Source organism: Castanea sativa, chromosome 6, assembly GCF_040712315.1.
Source record: "Castanea sativa cultivar Marrone di Chiusa Pesio chromosome 6, ASM4071231v1".
Taxonomy (NCBI): domain Eukaryota; kingdom Viridiplantae; phylum Streptophyta; class Magnoliopsida; order Fagales; family Fagaceae; genus Castanea; species Castanea sativa.
Window position 1 is genome coordinate 60869166 of NC_134018.1, and position 20177 is coordinate 60889342.

At 35.4% G+C, this 20177-nt stretch overlaps 1 protein-coding gene across 1 annotated transcript in view; it reads left to right on the forward strand.

Moving 5' to 3' along the window:
• LOC142641534 (callose synthase 7-like) overlaps window positions 1–20177 on the forward strand; it is a 66393-nt gene that overhangs the window by 11223 nt on the left and 34993 nt on the right. Inside the window, exons 7-17 of the mRNA XM_075815971.1 lie at window positions 4841–4930; window positions 5264–5355; window positions 5480–5603; window positions 8327–8461; window positions 8550–8626; window positions 8726–8816; window positions 9803–9925; window positions 10011–10128; window positions 16061–16392; window positions 16536–16588; window positions 16851–16911. Of these exons, the coding sequence (XP_075672086.1) occupies window positions 4841–4930; window positions 5264–5355; window positions 5480–5603; window positions 8327–8461; window positions 8550–8626; window positions 8726–8816; window positions 9803–9925; window positions 10011–10128; window positions 16061–16392; window positions 16536–16588; window positions 16851–16911 (1296 nt within the window). The remainder of the gene's footprint in view (window positions 1–4840; window positions 4931–5263; window positions 5356–5479; window positions 5604–8326; window positions 8462–8549; window positions 8627–8725; window positions 8817–9802; window positions 9926–10010; window positions 10129–16060; window positions 16393–16535; window positions 16589–16850; window positions 16912–20177) is intronic.

A 20177-nucleotide genomic window follows, 5' to 3' on the forward strand; every position in this document is an offset into this window, starting at 1 on the left:
TATAACAACTCTGTGTGGGATTCTCTCCAGATTGGAGGTGTCAGGGTTAAAAATTAATCTAGGAAAGTTTGAATTGGTTCCAGTTGGGGATGTGCATAATCTACATAAGTTAGTGGAGATATTGGGTTGTAGGGAGTTTGCTCTTCCGCTGAAATATTTAGGTCTTCCGTTGGGTGCTACCTTTAAAGATAAGACGATTTGGAATCCTATTTTGGAGAAAATGGAGCGAAGGCTAGCTGGATGGAAGATGTTGCATTTATCTAAGGGGGGTGAGGTTACCCTTATTAAGAGTACTCTTTCTAGCTTGCCTACTTATTTTTTTTCTCTTCTCCCTATTCCAGCTAAGGTGGCTAAGCGGATGGAGAAATTATAGATAGATTTTCTTTGGACTGGTATTGGTGATGAACGTAAACTTCATTTAGTAAATTGGTCTAAGGTATGTAGGCCAGTGAAGAATGGAGGGTTAGGCATTCCGTGTTTGAGAAGGTTTAATTCTACCTTATTAGGCAAATGGTTGTGGCGTTATGGTTTGGAGAATGATGCCTTTTGGAGAAGGGTCATTGGGGCGAAGTATGGGAATGAGTGGGGTGGTTGGTGTACAAAATCTGTGTCTGGGGCATATGGTGTTTGTATGTGGAAGTTTATTAGAAGTGGCTGGTTGAATTTTTCCAAGTTCCTTCAGTATGATGTGGGTGATGGTACTTGAATGAAGTTTTGGGATGATGTGTGGTGTAGGGATCGTCCTCTTAAGGAGGCGTTTCTAGATTTATATAATATTAGTAGGACAATGGATGTTTTGGTCTCTGAGGTTATGCATTACACAAATGAGAGAATATTTTGGGACTTACAGTTTCGTTGTTCAGTGAATGATTAAGAGTCACAATCTTTAGATTTGTTTATGGTTTTGATCTATTCCATGAAGGTGCGGTTCTGACAAACTTTGTTGGAAGCCAGCCAGTGGTCGAGGTTTTAAGGTGAGTGGGTATTATAATTCTCTATCCCCTTTTATTGTCATTTCTTTTCCGTGAAAAATGGTGTGGCAATCGAAGGTTTCTCCTCTGGTAGCTTTTTTCTCTTGGGCTGTTGTTTTAGGCAAGATTCTAACTACGGATAATCTTCGGAAGAGGCATTTTGTTGTTCTTGAGTGGTGTTATATGTGCAAAAGGTGTGGGGAATCTGTAGATCATCTCTTCCTTCAGTGTCCTATAGCATATGAGATGTGGAGTATGGTCTTTTGCTTGTTTGGTATTTGTTGGGTGATGCCGCAAAGGGTAGTGGATTTGTTGGATTCTTGGTCATGCAATTTCAGGCGACATCGTAATGGAGCTATAGGGAGGATTGTGCTGCACTGTTTGATGTGGTGTATTTGGCGAGAATGGAATACTGGAAGTTTTGAGGGATGCGAACGGTCTATTCTTGAGTTTAAGTCTTTTTTCTTTTTTACTCTTCTCGAATGGTGTTTAGTTTTACCATCTTTTTCTTGTCTTTCCCTTCCTGTTTTGCTGGATCATTGTAATTTGGTTTCTTGATGTTTTTGCCTCTTTAGTACATTTCCTGTGTATTGGGCTGAGTTCTTTTTAATAAAGTTTTTATGTTACTTATAAAAAAAATATTGTTGGCATATATTAGCATGACTTGTTCTGGAAGTTCCAACCATTGCAACTATTTCAACAACCTCATACACTCATTAATGAGTTGGAATCAAGATTTTTTCATACATGTGTTTATCCATGAACCAAAACCTAGGGCTTTCCTAGATGGGAACCTAATCTTAGAAGTCAAAAGCAGCAAAACGACACATTCTGAAGGCAAAAACTGATTGGCAGTCAGTAAGTCAGCACTGGCACTTCCAATTGCTCTTGAAGTGCCAATCAGCACTGGAGACTCATATTGACTTCCAATTTTAAGAGCAGCTCCCTCAAGTCTAGAGACATCTTTGTAGTTGATGGGGTTGAGTTAGAGCTCATATTAGGTTTATTCTAGTGTTAGACGCAATTGTCAAGGTCTAGCACATGCATGAATTCGTTAACACATGCAAGAATTAATTGGATAACTAGTTTGTTAGGGTCAGTTGGTGGCCTTATTTAACACCTGTCAAAATGTAATTACACATCTTTAGCACATGTTAGAAAAGGCCAACTAATAGCCATTGAGTTTGGCAATGTATTTAAACTCTCGTGTTCTACTTAGTGCTCATAATTGACAAGTAATGCAATTTGTGCTTTTCTCTTTAATCTCTCTGTCAATTTTGGTTCTCACTCTTTCCTTGGAGGTTTGGCTCCCTCAAAGCAGCCCCTAATCAGCTCTCTCATTTCCCATTCATTATGTAGAAATTTGTGATAGAGTATAGAAAAGGAAAGAGAGAAGATATGAGAGTTTTACGTGGTTTGGCCACAAGGCCTACATCCACGGGACAAGAATCCAAAGGGTTACATTTTCTTCATTCATTTAGATGATGACACATTACAATAAAACCCATTTTTATAATGGGAATTACATACACGAGAATCACAATTTTGAATTGATTGCTTCAATCCCAAATATTCCTCTAGCAATCAATTTCTTCTTGAATTCCAATCCCATGATTTTCTCCAAGAATCCAATGCCTTGATTTGATCTTCAATAATATGGAAAGTATATACTTTCCTACACATTCCATAGACATAAACCACTTCAGCATCACCATTTCCACACATTCTTGAAACCCTAGCTTTAATCCTTATCAACTCTAACTCATACACTCTTAAACACTCATCCCAATTCTCTCAAGACCCAAACCAACACTTGTCCTTTTGCCTAAAGCTATCTATGGAGAGAGAGAGAGAGAGAGGGAGAGGGCGCTTAGGTTTTTCTTGAGGGCTGACTTGTTTTTCTCTGTGTATCACAAAAAAATACTCTTAAATATCCTGCAAAATTTAATTAGGGTTAGGAGTTTCCAACCCCACAAAAGGGTTGCCCTTATGGGCATCCCTCTGGATTGGATTGGGCTTTGGCCTTTCAATCCAATGCCAAAAGGTTGTTTGCCTCCGCTGATCTTTAAAACGGTTAATATGTTTCTTTCACATCTCACAAGGATTCCGATTCTCACTCCCATTGGGGTATTGTTTTGTTTTGTTTTTTAAATCGCTTTCCCATAAATGATAGTTCAATTGAAGGATTTGTGTAATAATGTAATGGCCCAAGGAAAAACGCTAGCCACATTTGTGCTATACCCCAAAAGGACTAGTTTACTTACAATTGAGGCTCTTTGTAGTTGTTAATAAAGCCTAGTTAACTTAATATATGTTCGATGTGGGACTCTAAACACACATACTCGACACACTTTTTTTTTTTTTTTGGTAGGTAATAAGGATTTTATTGATAAGAAAAGTATGACGTGTTTACGATAGTAAGCTCACAGCACTTGAATCCAATACAAAAAAATCAAAGGGAAGAGCTAACAGAGATAAGGAAATCAGACATAGAAATACAATGAGTAAGACCCCAAATACGAGGCCACTTAAACAAAGTCCTAGTTAACAAAGACTTCAACAAATCAATAGGTCTCTTGCCTACTTAACACACTTAATCAATATCCAATCAAATTTGGGGCATCACAATTTCGCCTACTTAAATCTCTAACGTCCTTGTTAGGGTCCACTTTGTGGGATAGTGTTGGTAAAAGTGTTGGGTGCAAAGTTCAAATGTGCACTTAATTGAAGTGAAGTGCACATTAAATAAAAAATTGATAAATTTGAAAATAATTATTAATGGCAATACAACAATCAAGTGATCAAATAATTATATAAATTGAAACAAAACGTTTTATATAATTCATATAACATTTATAGAAGCCCCTCCTTTTGCAATTTTACTACAAATATTGCAAGTCAAGTCATTCTTATTTTTTGAATTATCTCGATATGAGTACTTCCTCAATATCCTTTCTCAAAACTCCGGAACCCATAATGCATTATGAATAATTACTAATATTAGTTAATAATTTAACGACTTAATAAGTATAAATCTATAAGAATTAGTCACTTTAAGATCAATGGTACACTGTGGAGTGATTGCGGTCCTAAATGGGTCTTATAGAAGTGTATAGCAGCACACCATAACATTGAATTTTATATATCAAATCAATGGCTTATATCAACAGTGTTAAGATCCTATGGCTACAATTCAATTTTGATTAAAAAAAAAATGCAAAAGAGCTCACTTCTTTGAATGTGCCTTGCTTGAGCTTTGGCGCTTTGCACTTTGCGCTTAATCATGATTTTACCAACATTGTTGTGGGGTAGAGTCTTCGAGCCCATACAGGGTTATCGGGTTGGCTCTGATACCTTTTGTTACGGCCTATGGAAAAGTTCTAGTCACATTTGTGTTATATTCTAAAAGGACTAGTATAGTCACAATTAAATTTTCTTGTAGTTGTTAATAAAGCCCAGAGCTACCCAATATATGTCCAATGTGGGACTCAGAAATTAGACTCACATAACACACACTTAATCAATATCCATAAGTTTGGGGCATCACAAATAGAACTAGCAAAATTGTTATTTTCTTGAAATTTAAGCAATGTGAGAATTTTCTCCTGAATGTTTGTATATACAGATTAATAGATATTTAGATAGATCGACCCAAATGAGGTTCTTATGGTTTCCTTCGCTTAGGACTTGGTGATTCTAGCTATACTATTAAGTAAAATGTCTTTTTCATGTAAATCTGGATGATTTTGGCACCATTTGGATAGCTGTTAGTTATAATGTTATATTAATCTATCACATAAATTTTTGATGAGGGCAACATTGGTTCATCTGACCAAATTGTGTTATTTTATCCTTTTGGGGGTATGAAGAAAGGGAATGTAGCAAATCAGAGGGAGCATCTAATATTATTACTGGCCAATATTGACACAAGGAATACAAAAAGTGAAGGTCGAACTAAGGTAACTCATTATACGAATATGACCGACTTTTTGTGTTCCACTTTATATTCCACTAATTACAACTTGCCATGTATTTGTTTGATTTTCCTTATAAAATTACCAAAGTTTAAAATGAGATAAAATAAAACATGAGGCATTCCATGATTGGTGGAGCATAAAGTGGAACACAAAAATTGGAACAAAAGATTTGTATTCTCATTTTACTATTTGTTGTTGTCTGCTTCATATTTCCTTCTGGTATTTGAGTTTCATGTCTCTCTATTTGCCAGTAACTTCCTTAAGTTGCATCTTTATGTGATTATGTATTGAAGATTGATAAGAAGCTTGTTGCAGCTAGATAGGGCCACTGTACCGAAGTTGAAGGATAACATTTTCAAGAACTATACTTCCTGGTGCAATTATTTGTGCCGTGAACCAAATCTTAAGTAAGTGATTTTCTTGCTGTCCAGATCTTAAGCCTTAATAGTTATAAGCATATTAGAGTTGGTACCATACCATAATTTGCAACACTGGCGCTAAGATATTTTATTTCATATTCGCACTTTACAGGTTTCCTAGAGGTTGTGACAGACAGCAATTTGAGCTTATTTATATTGGACTTTTTCTTCTTATATGGGGTGAAGCTTCAAATGTTCGATTCATGCCTGAATGCCTTTGCTACATCTTCCATAATGTATGTTTCTTTTGATATCATTCAAGTACACTTAATGATGGAGCCTTTCTTATTTTGAGGGGTTGTTAGTTTACTGAATTTCTCTTATGCCAAAAACATATGGTTTCTTTAATTGCACTAGCAAACTTCCATTCAACTATGCGTAAAGATTGGTTGCCATGTTATTGCCATGATAAGTATTATCATCAAAAATTAGATTGTTCAAGATGCCAACTGATTAATGTTATTGGGACTTGTGGGGCTGAGGTTCTACTATAGTTGAACCCTCTTGAGGGCACGCTTATAACCTCCTTACTGTGTAGGGCCCTCAGGCATTGGTTCCTTAGCAGGTAAAGACGTGGCTAGTTTTACTAAAAGAGTGGCTAAAGAAGTATTTGAAGATTCTTAAGGATTTGGGCATTTGACTAGGGAGACTTGGTAGTGGAATAAGAAGGTTCAATCAACAATATATATATATATATATATATATATATATATATATATATATATATATATATATATATATATATATATATAACCAGAAACTTCAACTATTGATGTCTTAAGGTTTTGACATGTGGCACAAGGAGAAAGAATTCTCTTCATTTAGCCTTCCACCTCACCAGAACTTGCATTTATGTTAAACTAGTAAGTTACCCGTGCAATGCACGGATAATATTATAATATTTTATATAAGATGATTTTGGAGAATGTTGTATATGTATTATAGTATAGTTGTTACAAAACTTTATTAGTAATGAGTTCATAAAAAAAAGCAACAATTATAAATTGTATACACATATTCATTATAATTATTCAATTGAAGTAATGAAAAAAAAAAAAATTCGGAGAAAAATTATAGAATAAAATTTCTTATAGAATGTGTCTTTCTCTCTCCTTAATTCTAAAACAAAATACACATCCTAAACACCCACACTTAATCACATCATTTACAAAACCCACAAATTTACAACATTGGACGTTGACATCAAAATTGTAATCACCATTGTCACTCAATATAAAACGCAAACCCTCCTTCCTTGGTTGTAGCCAACTCAAACGGGGTAGAAGTAGATGAAGCAACAATGTTAGAGTTAAGTAGGTGTCTGGAAAGATTGAAGGTAAATGACATTATTTTTTGTCTATATGTATTTGACATGAGATAGCATAAAGGGCAATAGATAGGTATATATGAAGGGCTAGAAGTGCAAGAGGTGAAAAGAGTGAATTAAAATTCAAAGTGTTTTGTGTGTATGCGTGAAAGATGAAATGCCTTCAAACATTGAACCAAATAATACAAAGAATATCTTTTTTTAATTAGAAAAGTCTTAAAACATTGAACCAAATAAAATCAAAAGTCAATAATTTATTTGTTCTTATCTCTTATATGAGTTAATGTATTTCAATTCTCTTCATAGGGTGTGCCACATGGCAGAACCTCATACTCTCCCGTATGAGGTCTCTGCTTTTATATATATATTGATTATTCATTAGCTATGTGTTAATTAGGTGAGGGAATTTATTTCCATCTATTAAGTATATTTAGATGAAGCACTAATTATTTATAAAAAAGAATTTACATGGTTATTTTTATAAAATTTATATTAGATAATTTATTTGGAATACTTATTATAAAAAAACAATTGATTTGGAACATGGGATTATTCCTTATATTTATTTGCTTTGGCAACAATTGAAACAAAAACCATCAAAAAGTGAAAGCAAATTTAATTACACATTCAATCAAGAATATAAAAAATAATTCTGTACTCAAATTAGTCAAAATCATTAAATATTTGTGAATTTGCAAAAGTAACATATTCATATTTTTAAATATATTAATCTTATACATTTCTTAACTCCTTTTAATGACATGTAATATATATGGAACCAACATTGTAGTAGCCTAAATTTGTGCTATGCGATTAAAAACATTATTAATAGGATAAATGCATTTATTTTCATGTATTAATTATTTATAGGTGGTGCACTAATTATCTATGCAAAATGAATTTTAAAGGTTATTTTGCTAAGAAATATTTATATATATATAAGAAAATGATTTGGAATATAAAATTTTTGCACAAATTTAGTTGCTTTGGGAACAATTGAAACAAAGTCTAGCAAAAGAAAAAAATAAATTTAATAACATGCAAAATATAAAAATATAATTGTGTGTTTAAGTCAGTGCAAAATAATTAAAAACTTTTCTATCATATTCATTCAACAATAGGTTCATGTTCTTATTTATACAATTGAAGTTAATTCCCCAAATATTATAACACATGCTAAATATTATTATCATGTTGGAGATGATAATGATAAATCATAAGGATTTCAGGCCTTTCAATTAGATAAGCATACCCAATATAGAGCCTCACGTTATTTCGCTTTTGACTTGGTTAGATATGGTAAATAGCATAATAATTTTACTTACAATCTCCCAACTAATATATTTCAATCAACTATATTTTAAGTAAAGCTGGATAACAATACTTTTCTTTTCTAGATGCTGATTTCTTTTTCTGGGTTTAGCAATATTGACTTATAACTTGACCACTAATCTGTCTTATTTTTAGAATGTAGACTACTTAAAAAAAAATATAAAGTGATTATCTTATAACTATGACTTAATTGTACCTGTGCTTGACGTACAATTTATGATTTATTAATTATACCATAATTTAATATGCTTCAAAAATATTTCAAATTTGAAAATAACTCTTGTTTGTTAATTGTATAAGATGGCCCACGAGGTCAATGAGATTTTAGATAGCAATGTCCGTCATGTTAATGGAGACACAGATCAAATATCAGCACGTGATGAAGAATATTTTTTGAAGGAAGTTATAACCCCTATCTACCAGGTCTTACTCAAGGTAATTATGATATTGTACTGCCTACATTAGTTTTTGCTACATGTACATAAGTTTCATTCTGAAATTTGACTTCCATTCTATGCAAAAGGAAGTTAAAAGTAACAAAGGAGGCAAGGCAAGCCATTCAGGATGGAGAAATTATGATGACCTAAATGAGTACTTCTGGTGAGTTTCTTGAATTGTAAATTCTGTTTCGTACTCCAGCATATACTAAATCTTAATAGCTGAAAGAATCTTTTTGTTTCTCTCTCTCTCTCTCTCTAGGTCTGACAGATGCTTTAGTAGGCTAAAATGGCCAATGAACCCCAAAGCAGATTTTTTTGGGCATTCTGATGTAATACAACCTGCAAATGAGGTATATTTTTATTTTAATTATTTTGTAGCTAATAGCTTGTGATTATAAGTGTGGTTGGATGAGCTTTAGTAATATGCTTATTTGTTGAAATTCCTGTAGAAAAGGAGGGGAAAGATTATTCTTGAGATGAGACCTGTCAATATTATCCAAAAAACCTGACTTTCTTAGGCTTACCAAACACACTCATACTTTTGTACGTATCATTCTAGTAAATTTATTTGGTATTAAGAAATAATTATTCAATGGTTTCTAAGAAGGGTAAAAACTCTTTCACAAACTCAGTGTATAATAAATACTGCCCTTCTAAGAATAATATAGTGTCACGCTCCAAACCCATTGAGTTCCAAGTAATGGGAAAATAGACTAGAAACGGAACTTTATTGCTTTGGTACCATGTTAAAAAAGGAAAAAAAAAAGCAGTAATTATACAAAGAAGGTACTGGAAATACCTAATTCACAGCCTTCTTACTTTTTGTTCCTTATATCTAAAATTTTTTACTATAGGACGAGGGATATTCTCAAAATGGACAGCTGGTAGGGACACCTCAACACTAAAAACTTCCCAGAAACTTCTAGGCTGTCTAGAAGAATACCACCCATACAACACAAGTACAGAAGCATTTTATTTGTCTAACAATATATTACACTATTAGGCTGCGAGTAATCCTTTGGCATGTAGATCTCCAAAACTGAGAGCTTTGTGAAATTTTGTGAGAGCACAGAACAAGGTCAACATCAAGTGGGTTATAAACTTATAGTCCCATGTGGTGCTACCTCATGTGCACTAAAAGCAGTCATTCAACCCACAACTAACTAAGACAATCCTCCCCCCACGCCCCACCAAACCCCTACTTGTTTATATGCATATATATATATATATATGTATGTATCATACTTTAAACATATATTTTTGTACACATATATACGTGCCTGTAGTGTATGCTTTTTCTAAAAGAATACTGTTGAAGTTTATTTGTATTTGGCAGAGAGCTACTCAAGCTGCTGTTGGAAAAAGGAAGCCTAAAACAAATTTCGTGGAATTCCGTACATTTCTTCACCTTTACAGAAGTTTTAATCGAATGTGGATATTTTTTATATTGTCTTTCCAGGTAGCCTTAATATTTGAAAATGTGTTATTACTTTTTGATCTTTTTCTCGATGGAAGTTACAGTCTGCATAAGTTCTGGTTTTCAGGCAATGTTAATTGTTGCATGGAGTCCTTCTAGATCTCTTGCTGCATTTCTTGATGCAGATGTCTTTGGAAGTGTTTTGAGCATATTCATCACTTATGCTTTTCTTACTTTTCTGCAAGGTAAGTAGTTGATTTTTCTTTTTCTCCATGTTGGTATTTTCTTAGTGCAGGCAGTTAGGACTATTTAGAGATGTTAATGAAGAATATTCAAAAACAAGTAGCTGAAATTCGTGGACATCAGCCCTCATTCCGTTCACTATTATATATGAATAGTTGTTACAATATGATGGATAATATTCTAATGGTGATAGCCGGTAGGGACACCTCATCACCTGAATATTCTAGACTCTTCTAAAAGGGTAATACCTGCATAGCACAACACTACAACACTACAATATTATTTCTTTAACTCACTAACACTCCCCCTCAAGCTGCAACATATATGTCATGAAAAACCAGCTTGGATCAAATACACTCTAGATGATTCATATGTAATGCCTTTGTAAAGATATCAGCAAGTTGGTCTTCAGACTTCACGAACGGTGTAGCAATGGCTCCACTTAGAATCTTGTCTCTCACAAAACAGAAATCTACTTAAATATGCTTGGTTCTTTCATGGAAAATTGGATTGGATGCAATGTGTATAGTAGCCAGGAAAGCATGGACACAACATCTGGGCTGCTGTGTCAGTGTTTGACACGTATGGGACACGGGACATGTGTTGGACATGGCTGCATGCATGTCCCAACCATTTTTTCTTTTTTGAAAATTGATGGACACGGCCGGGACACGGTTGCGACATGTCTGTGTCCCCCCCCCCCCCCCCCCCAAAAAAAAGTAGATCTGGAACACGCTGTACTCACCCAGATCTCCTCCTCCTTCTTCTTCTTCTTCTTCCTCTTCTCACATTTCTCTAGCCTTCTTCTTCCTTTTCTTCTTCTTCTCACATCACGCCAGCCTTCTTCATTTCTTCTTCCTTTTCTTCTTCTTCTTTGGAGCAAATAGCTCTTAGATCTATTCCTCTGTTCCAATTTTTCCCCTTTAACCTTTTACCTCGTTTTGTCCAGCTCATGTGCTTCATCAGTAGTTGTTTCCCCCTTTGCCCCTTTTAACTTCTTGAGGTGCTTCTTTTTCATTTTTTTTTTCTTTTATGAGTTAAAGTCCATTCATCAGGCCACATAGTTAAAATGAAACTTTTTACAATTCTTTTTTTATTATCTAGGTAGATCGTAGGCACATGTATATATTATTAGTAGCTAGGCTTTAATATGCTTCTAAACAAATTCTTAAAAACTATTTAAAAACAAATAAATATCTGTTATAAAACAAATTTTATAAGCTTTGAAATATATATATATATATATATATATATATTACTATTAATTAATATACATATTCTCATTGTACCCATGTCCTACTTTTTCAAAATTTTCAGTGTCGCCGTCTTGTATCTGCACCGGTATCCATGCAAGTGCTTCCTAGATAGCGGCTTGATTATCATAGGATAGTGGGATGAGAGTAAATAATTAAGCCTAACTCTTGAAGAAAGTTATGTAACCAATTAGCACCAGCGGTGTGTTCCATTGCCCTTTGTTTAGCTTCTACACTAGACCAAGCAACTATAATTTTTTTCCTTCCTTTTTGGTCTCCTTTGCACATGAGAGATGCAAAACTCTTCCTCGGGAGCCACCAGCCATTGTGCCGGACCTCTTCTGCTGTCTGTGACGGCAAGTTTGGAGGTCCATGGGTAAGGAGGAGGTAATCTTCTCAGTTCGCGAGAATGGGGGGTTCGACTTTTTTCTTCATTGAAACAAAATATTTTGAATTCTCGGTGGTGGAGAACAAACAACATTCTTGCTGCATATCTATAAGAGGGAGGGATTCTTTTTGGTCGATCTTTATGGGCAAGGAGAGCACGAAATGAGTGCTGACAAAGAACAATCATGGGCAGTTTGTGCGTTCTATACGTGAGGGGAAGAAGGTGTTTATTATCCAACGTTACTTGAATGCAAAAGGGCTATTTTTGATGATTACAGAACTCCTCATAGGTTGGCGAAAGGAGTCAATAATTGTACTTGAAGGAAGGAAGCGTAGTGGCTAGTGTGGTTAGGCATTGAATTGCGGATATTTATTGATAGGACCTCTACAACATAGTGAAACCACGATGAAGACAATATACATGATTTGGGGTTCCTCAAAGTGCGGGAACGACACATAGGGAAAACCAAAGTCTTACGCGGCAGTGATGTCAGACGTTGCCGATGGTGCTGTTGTGGGAGACAATCCTGAATTATTGGAGGAATTGTGATTTCTGGAGCAACTTCCAAAATGACTTGGATTGAAGGAGTTGACTTTGACTCACAATGAGTGGAATTTTCGCACAAAAGGGGATTTTGCGGAGTTGAGGGTGAAGATAACATCCTTTGTTAATGCTGCCAATAGACAAGCTTTAATTTGGAAAGATTCGAAGGTCGTTAGTTTGGAATTAAAGATTGTGTCGGAATGTGGGCTTGAGGGAAATTGAAATGTGAAATGGGCCAGGTTTGATAGTCAATCCTAGATTCCAAGTCCCCCCTTGAACCTACCCTTTTACCATAACGGGGAAAACTTTGTTGTGCTTAGTGGGCCTACAATGAAGCTTAAGGGGTGTTTTGCTATAAAACCATTATAGGCTAGGCATGTTTCAAAGCCCAAAACAAGGTTGGACCCTCTTCCTCAAGCAGCCTAGACTCAATCAACTGATTAAAGCCTAGAACAAGGTTGGACTCTCTTCTTCAAGCAGCCTAGACTTCGATAAACTGATTAGGGCTAGTGGGTTGGAACTCAATCAACTCGATCTCTAATCACCTAGCTATTGTGCTAGTGGGTTGGAACCCTGTTAACCCGATCTCGCCATTAATCCCCTTTCAACCTTTGCTTTAATAACTTGGCTACCGTGTTGGATCTTCTTCAACAAAACATTGTCATTGCTCTTGCCATTTAGTTTCAACTACAATGAGATGAACCTTTTGGGCTAGTGGTGTTGGGAGGCAAGGAGTTGGTGGATGAGGATGAAGAGTGATGGGGAGGTCTGAGGTGGTTTGGCCACTGAGATATTGTTAGAAGGGGAGATTGCAGGTAGCAAATTGGACATAAGAAAAATTAGGCCATCTACTTCTAATAAACTTCCATACTCACCCCATAAGGACCTAGGACGGACTTAGAGCACCAACCTCCCCTTTCACTTCCATATTCAAACCCTATTACCCTTCTCCAAAACGCATCTCTCTTAGTCCCAAATCTCCATGACTATTTTCCCAACAAAGCTTCATTAATGCATCTCAAATTTGTGATCCCCATTCTCCTAGTCTGAATAGGAGAGCATACCTTAGACCAATTAACCAGGTGAAATTTTGAATCATCTCCCAAAACACTCCAAAAAAATTCTGTTGGTGTTGTTCTATGTGATTCACAATATCCACCGGAATAGGGAAGAGAGAAATAAAATAAGTCAGCAAGTTGGGTAAATTACTTTTTATGAGAACAACTTTACCTCCTTTAAAGAGATGCAACCATTTCCATCCTACTAACTTCCTTTCCACCTTTTCATTAATTGGATTCCAAATTGTTCTCTCTTTGAATTTTGTATCCAAAGGAAGACCCAAATACTTTAAAGGAAAGGAACCTTACTTGCACCCTAAAACATCAACCAATAGATCTATATTTGGAACCACAACGATAAGGACTAATTCAAATTTATCCATATTTATTTTTAAACTTGATACAATCTCAAACCATAGCAAAATCAAATGTAGAAATACAATTTGGTCAAGATCAGCATCACACATAATCAACGTGTCCTCTTCAGAACAAGGTGAGTCACCTGTCAATGATTACCTGTGGAGGTACCCACGCTGAAACCAGACATACAACCATCCCTCTCTGCCTTATCCAACATTTTGCTAACTACCTCTAGAATGAGGACAACGGGTCACCTTGTTGTAGGCCTCTAGAAATCTCAAAGAAGACAATTTCTCCATTTCACATGATCATACATCTTCTCCATGATCATATAATTTAGAAAATCCCCAATTCACATGATCATACGCTTTCTCCACGTCCAATTTGCATAACACCCTAGGAGCTCTAGATTTCAACCTACTATCCATGCACTTATTTGCAATAAGAACTGTCTAGAATCTGCGATGGAGGAGGCAATGAGAACACAAATTTATTATATTATATTTGATTTTAAGTATCAAGGGCAATTTTGTAATTTCATAATATTCTGGAATGAGTTGTGCTAACAGTCCATTAGATCTTCTTTCGGGTTTTATTTATGTTTGGTTATTTTGTTTGGGTTTAGTAATAAAGACCAAGGAGTCCAAGTCCTAGTTTATTAGGGTTTTATGAAATTCTATTTCCACTGGGATTAGGTATTAGTCTTCTATTTAAAGAGTTGTAGTACTTTCTATTAAGTTGATGATAAATGAATGTTTTCAGAATTTAAGAGCTATAAATCTTTCTTTCATGGTTTGTGTGATGCAACTTTCTCCGAGGTGTGATGCCAAGGAACCCTAGGTGTGATGCTTAGGAAGTCTAGGTGTGATTCCTAGAATTTATCTATTTTCTTTAATTTTACTATTCACGATTAATGTTCACATCACTGTTCACAGCAACTCAAATCTTGATTTTCGCCTTTGTTTTTATTCCTAAACCCTAATAATCCTTGTCCCCTTTGAAAACCCTATAATCCCTATTATTTTCTAGCCTATTTCCCACCAAAACCTAACCCTAATTCTTCAAAACCCAAGCTATACTAGATCCGCCTTGGTGTTTTAAATCAAATTTTGTTGTTTCCCCTTGTCCTATGTCAATCTGCCTATTCTTGAGATTACGAAATTATGTCCCCAATCACCTCTTTCAACCTATTAGCCAACTCTTTAGCAATAATTTTAGAAACTCCCCTATCAAACAAATAGGACTGAAATCTTTCACTTCCATTCTAAAAGAAATGAAGGTAGCATTTAGGCTTTTTTAGAACTGACCTTTCTCATAAAAGACCGAAAAACCTTTAGAAAATATGATTTAATAGCTTTCCAACAAGTTTGGAAAAAAGCCATAGAAAAATCATCTGGGCCAGGAGCTTTGTCCCCTTCAAAATCCTTAACCACCTCAATATCTTTGCTTCATCAAAAGGCCAAACCAACCAGCCAGCCTTATCATCAGCAAAATTTTGGAAAATTCAGCACATCTGGATGAGGGCGATGGGCTTCATTCAGCACATCTGGAGAATACAATCCTCAATACTTTCCTGATTTGAAGTCACAACCCCATTAACCTTGAGACTAGCAATGGAGTTGTTCTTCTGTTGGAATTAACCATTTGATGAAAAAAACTGTGTTTCCGCCTCCCTCCTTCAAGTATGTCATTCTTGACTTCTGTTTCGAACTAAATTTTCCAAAAGTGTGATTTTTTCAAATTCTGATCAAAGCCTTGCCTTCTCTATCTTCTCCTCAGGTAAAGAAACACTTTCCTCTTTTCCATCCAACACATTCGAATCACTCCACAACTTCATTTTTTTTTTACCGTTACATTCCTAAACTCCAATTTATTCCAGTCTTTTAAATCAGCTTTTAAATATATATATATATATATATATATATATATATATATTAATTTCATGGCCATTTTATAGCTGGGAGTACCTTGAAAATTATATGAATCCCACCAAGCCTTCACTCTTTCCACAGAACCCTCTGCCTTGAGCCACATATTTTTGAAACAAAAAGGCCTTAGTCCCTTTTCGATTTCGCCACCCTCCAAAATAATTGGAAAGTGATCAGTTAAAACTCTTAACCAATTAAACATTATTTCTCCAACTCTAACAATGTGAACATTCATAAAATCAAAGAAAATCTTGTATTTGTCGACATTAGAAATTTCTGTTGTAGTTATTACAAGTTCTGCAGTTAAAAGTTAAAAAAGTATTTCTATATTGTTTTTATGTTATTCAATGGGTTTGAGTGGCTTTTATGGTGCTCTCTTATCTTCTTTATAATCTGTTTGGCAGCTGCGCTGGATATTATTCTTACTTGGAATGCCTGGAAGAGTTTGAAATTCAGACAAATACTACGATACCTTCTGAAGTTTGCGGTAGCAGTTGTGTGGGCCGTGCTTCTGCCAATTGGATATTCCAGTTCTCTTCAGAACCTGACGGGGTTGGTGAAATTCTTTGGCAGCTCAGATGGGGATTGGAGGAACCGGTCATTTTATAATTATTTGATTGTACTCTATCTGGTACCCAATATCCTCTCTGTTGTACTGTTTTTTCTTCCACCTTTACGGAGATGGATAGAGTGTTCAAACCAACGGATTATCACTCTTTTTATGTGGTGGGCACAGGCAAGCATGTCTGACTCTTGACTTATGTTGTCCAGTTGTTGTTTGCTGTTGTACAGCTTACTCTCTTTTCTTTTTCTTTGTGATTTATCTTTCTTTTCTGTCAAATTTGAATTTTATTTCCTAATTTAATCATCATCTTGCAGCCAAGCATTTTTGTAGGAAGAGGCATGCCGGTGGACATGTTCTCAATGCTGAAGTAAGGAAAATGAAGTTTTTTTTTTTTTGAGGATCGGTAATAGAGACTTTATAAATGAACTAAATCAGCTTAGAATACATCATCCAGCTCAGATGGTAGATCTTATAAAGAAAATGAAGTTCTTTATTGAATTTTTCTGTCCTTTTTGGGGTTACCCTTTATAATCTGGTTTATTATTTCTGCTATGACTGAGAGGTGGTTTTTTTTTTTTTTTTTTTTTTTTTTTCCAATTAACGGATTTACATTTCTTATATGTGCTTAGGTACATGGTGTTTTGGATTATGCTGCTAATCAGTAAGCTTGCATTTAGCTTCTATGTGGAGGTGAAAATTCGTTAAAAATATTTACTATTTGATATCAATGTCAGTAGAATACAGACGTGCACACAGAAGTATAAATTTATGCATACATAGTTATACATTACATGTTTGCATTTGTGTATGTGTTAAAGTTGGCAAGACCATAATTTTATTCATGTACTGTAGTCTTGTAGGTTGAATTTTCAAGATGTCCATTGTTCACCTCACGTTTAGGAAAAAGTAGGTTCACATTTCAATTTTAGCAGGCTTGGTTAAACTTAGGTACTGCAGATGTTTAAAAAGCACATGGTTTCATGCACCATGGATGGCTAAAATGATGAATTAAGGGTTTTAGGATGTTTAACATGTAACGACTTAAGAAAAGTGTTAGCCACATTTGCAAGTATTCACTCTGTCATGATCCAAATCCATAGCCTTACGGACTTAAGCACATGACCAAAACTAACAAGTCAAACCTATGCAAAATTATTCCACATAAAGAGATATATAGAGCACATCTAAACCGCATAAAAGTCCCAAAATAAACTACCTCCACAAAAAAATTGTCTCCCTTACACAAGTAAAAGAAAATCCTTAAATTCCAACTGATAACATAATGTAATCGAAATCCCTAATAACAAAAGTGTTCCTAAAACATAATGAAACAAAATTTCCAAACATCCCAAAAATAATAAGCAATATTTCTATGCAACTCCACAAATATCTTCTTACGTCAAGTCTTTCCTCCAAGTCCAAATCTTCAATCTAAAAAGAGTGGAAAGGGGAGTGAGCTTAAAAGCATGATAAATAACAATACATAGTGCCTGTTGTTTGGGTAAAACCGTGTGTTGTTTGGGGAAAAACGTGTGCTGGGTTTAATTGACTTAAACCTTGCACATAAAAAAAAAAAAAATATATATATATATATACACACACACACACACACATACATAAATGATTACATTGACATTACTACTTTGCCCGTAACTTATACCCATAACACTCCCCCTCAAGCTGGAGATTATGCATCATACAATCATAGCTTGTTACATGATAAACCCAAACGAGCCTTACATAAAGATTTGGTAAACATATTAGCAATCTGGATTCTTGTAGAAACATATGGAGTAGCAATTACACCATCTTGTACTTTCTCCCTAGTAATATGACAATCAACTTCTATATGTTATAATGGAGGAAAAATGGTGAAAATGAAAGATATTTTAGAAAGCTAAGTTGTTTAGAGAAAAGAAAGAATGAACTAGCTTTTCAAGAGATACACTCTTGGAATACTACCTCATAGGTAGATTTCTTGGATTCAAATTCAACTAGTTACAATGAAGGCAGCCTCACTTATTTATAGATACATAGGCAAGCTGCTGATTAGCTAGAAAGTTAGTTACAAGAACCCACCATGTGGCTGCAATGTGATTGGTCAAAGCCTAACAAACATCTCTAACTAACTAATAGGCTATCACTTATCACTAACAATCTATCAACTAACTAACTTTCTGTTACAAGTGAAATGATCTACTTATCATACAACATAAGCACTAGTAATCAAATAGCTTTAAAAATGAACTGCATCATGTTGGTTCGCTCATGGAACACAGGATTGGAGGCAATGTGAATTGCTACTTGATTATCACAATGCATAGTCATAGGCATCTTCACAACAAATCTTAATTTCTCAAGTGCTTATTCCACATAAGCTCACATGATGTGTATGTCGTGGCCCATGGCTCTATACTTAGTCTCTGCACTAGATCTGGCAAAAACAGTTTGTTTCTTACTTCTTTGAGTAATTAGGTTTCTTCCCAAAAAAGTGCAATACCCAGTAGTGGATTTTCTATCTGACGGTGATCCAGCCCAATTAGCATCAGTGTAGGCTTCTATCAGTAGGTGACCATTAGCTTTATACAAAAGACTACGACTTGGATGTGCTTAAAGATACCTCACAATCCAAATAACTGCCTCCCAATGTGGAAGGTGAGGATCTTTCATAAACTGACTCAAAACACTAACTGCAAATGATATATCTGGGTGAGTAATTGTGAGATAATTCAGTTTACTGACCAGACGACGATATCTCTCAGGATTAGATAATAGCTCCCCTTGATCTTCATACAATTTGACATTAGGATCCATAGGAGTCTTCACTGGTTTAGATCCTAACAAGCCAGTTTCTTTCAAAATATCCAACACATACTTTCTTTGTGATACACTGATGCCTTCTTTAGATCATGCTACCTCAATACTTGAGAAATAACGAAGTTTATCTAGATCCTTAGTTCGGAAGGAGTTTTGAAGGTATCTCTTCAAATCATCAATACCCTTTTTGTCATCACCAGTGATTATAATATCATCGACATATACTATCAACAAAATCTTTCCTCTTGCAGAGGTATGAGAAAACACAGAGTGATCAGAGTGTGGCAACGTAGCAATCCAAATTTTGACACTGCTTCACTGAATTTACCAAACCAAGCTCTGGGAGATTGTCTAAGACCATAAATGACCTTATGCAACTTACACACTTTTCCAGACTCCCCCTGAGCAATAAACCTAGGCGGTTGCTCCATATTCACGTCTTCCTTCAAATCGCCATTCAAGAAGGCATTTTTAATGTCTAATTGAAACAGTGGCCAGCCCAAGTTAGCAGCTAAGGAGAAAAATCCGAACAGAAGAAATTTTAGTAACAGACGAGAATGTCTCTGCATAGTCGACACTGTATGTCTGGGTATACCCTTTGGCAACCAAGCGAGCCTTCAAATGCTCAATAGAATCATTAGGCAAGTACTTCATAGTATACGCCCAATGACAACCAAGAGTTGTTTTCCTTGGAGGATGAGTAACTAAAGACCAAATAACATTTTTAGACAGGGAGACATTTCTACCTCCATAGCAGACTTTCAACTAGGGATGGACATAGCCTTCTGGACAGACTTGGGAACAACAATAGAATTCAAGGACATGGTAAAAACATGGAGAGATGAAGACAAATGACCATAAGAGACAAACTGAGAGATAGGATGAGAAGTACAAGAACGCTTACCTTTGTGAAAAGCAATTGGATTGGAAAAAAGGTAGGATTAGGAGGCGGATCATTAGGTGGGGAAGAAGTCTCTGTTGGAGGTTTCTATTGATGGTGATACACTTGGAGTATAATTTGAGGAGATTCAGTAGGAGACATAAGTGGTAAATGAGGAAGACAAGAAGGGGAAATGTCGCTACCAACTGAAGGAGAGAAATAGGATTGAGACTCATCAAATGTGACATTACAAGAACTT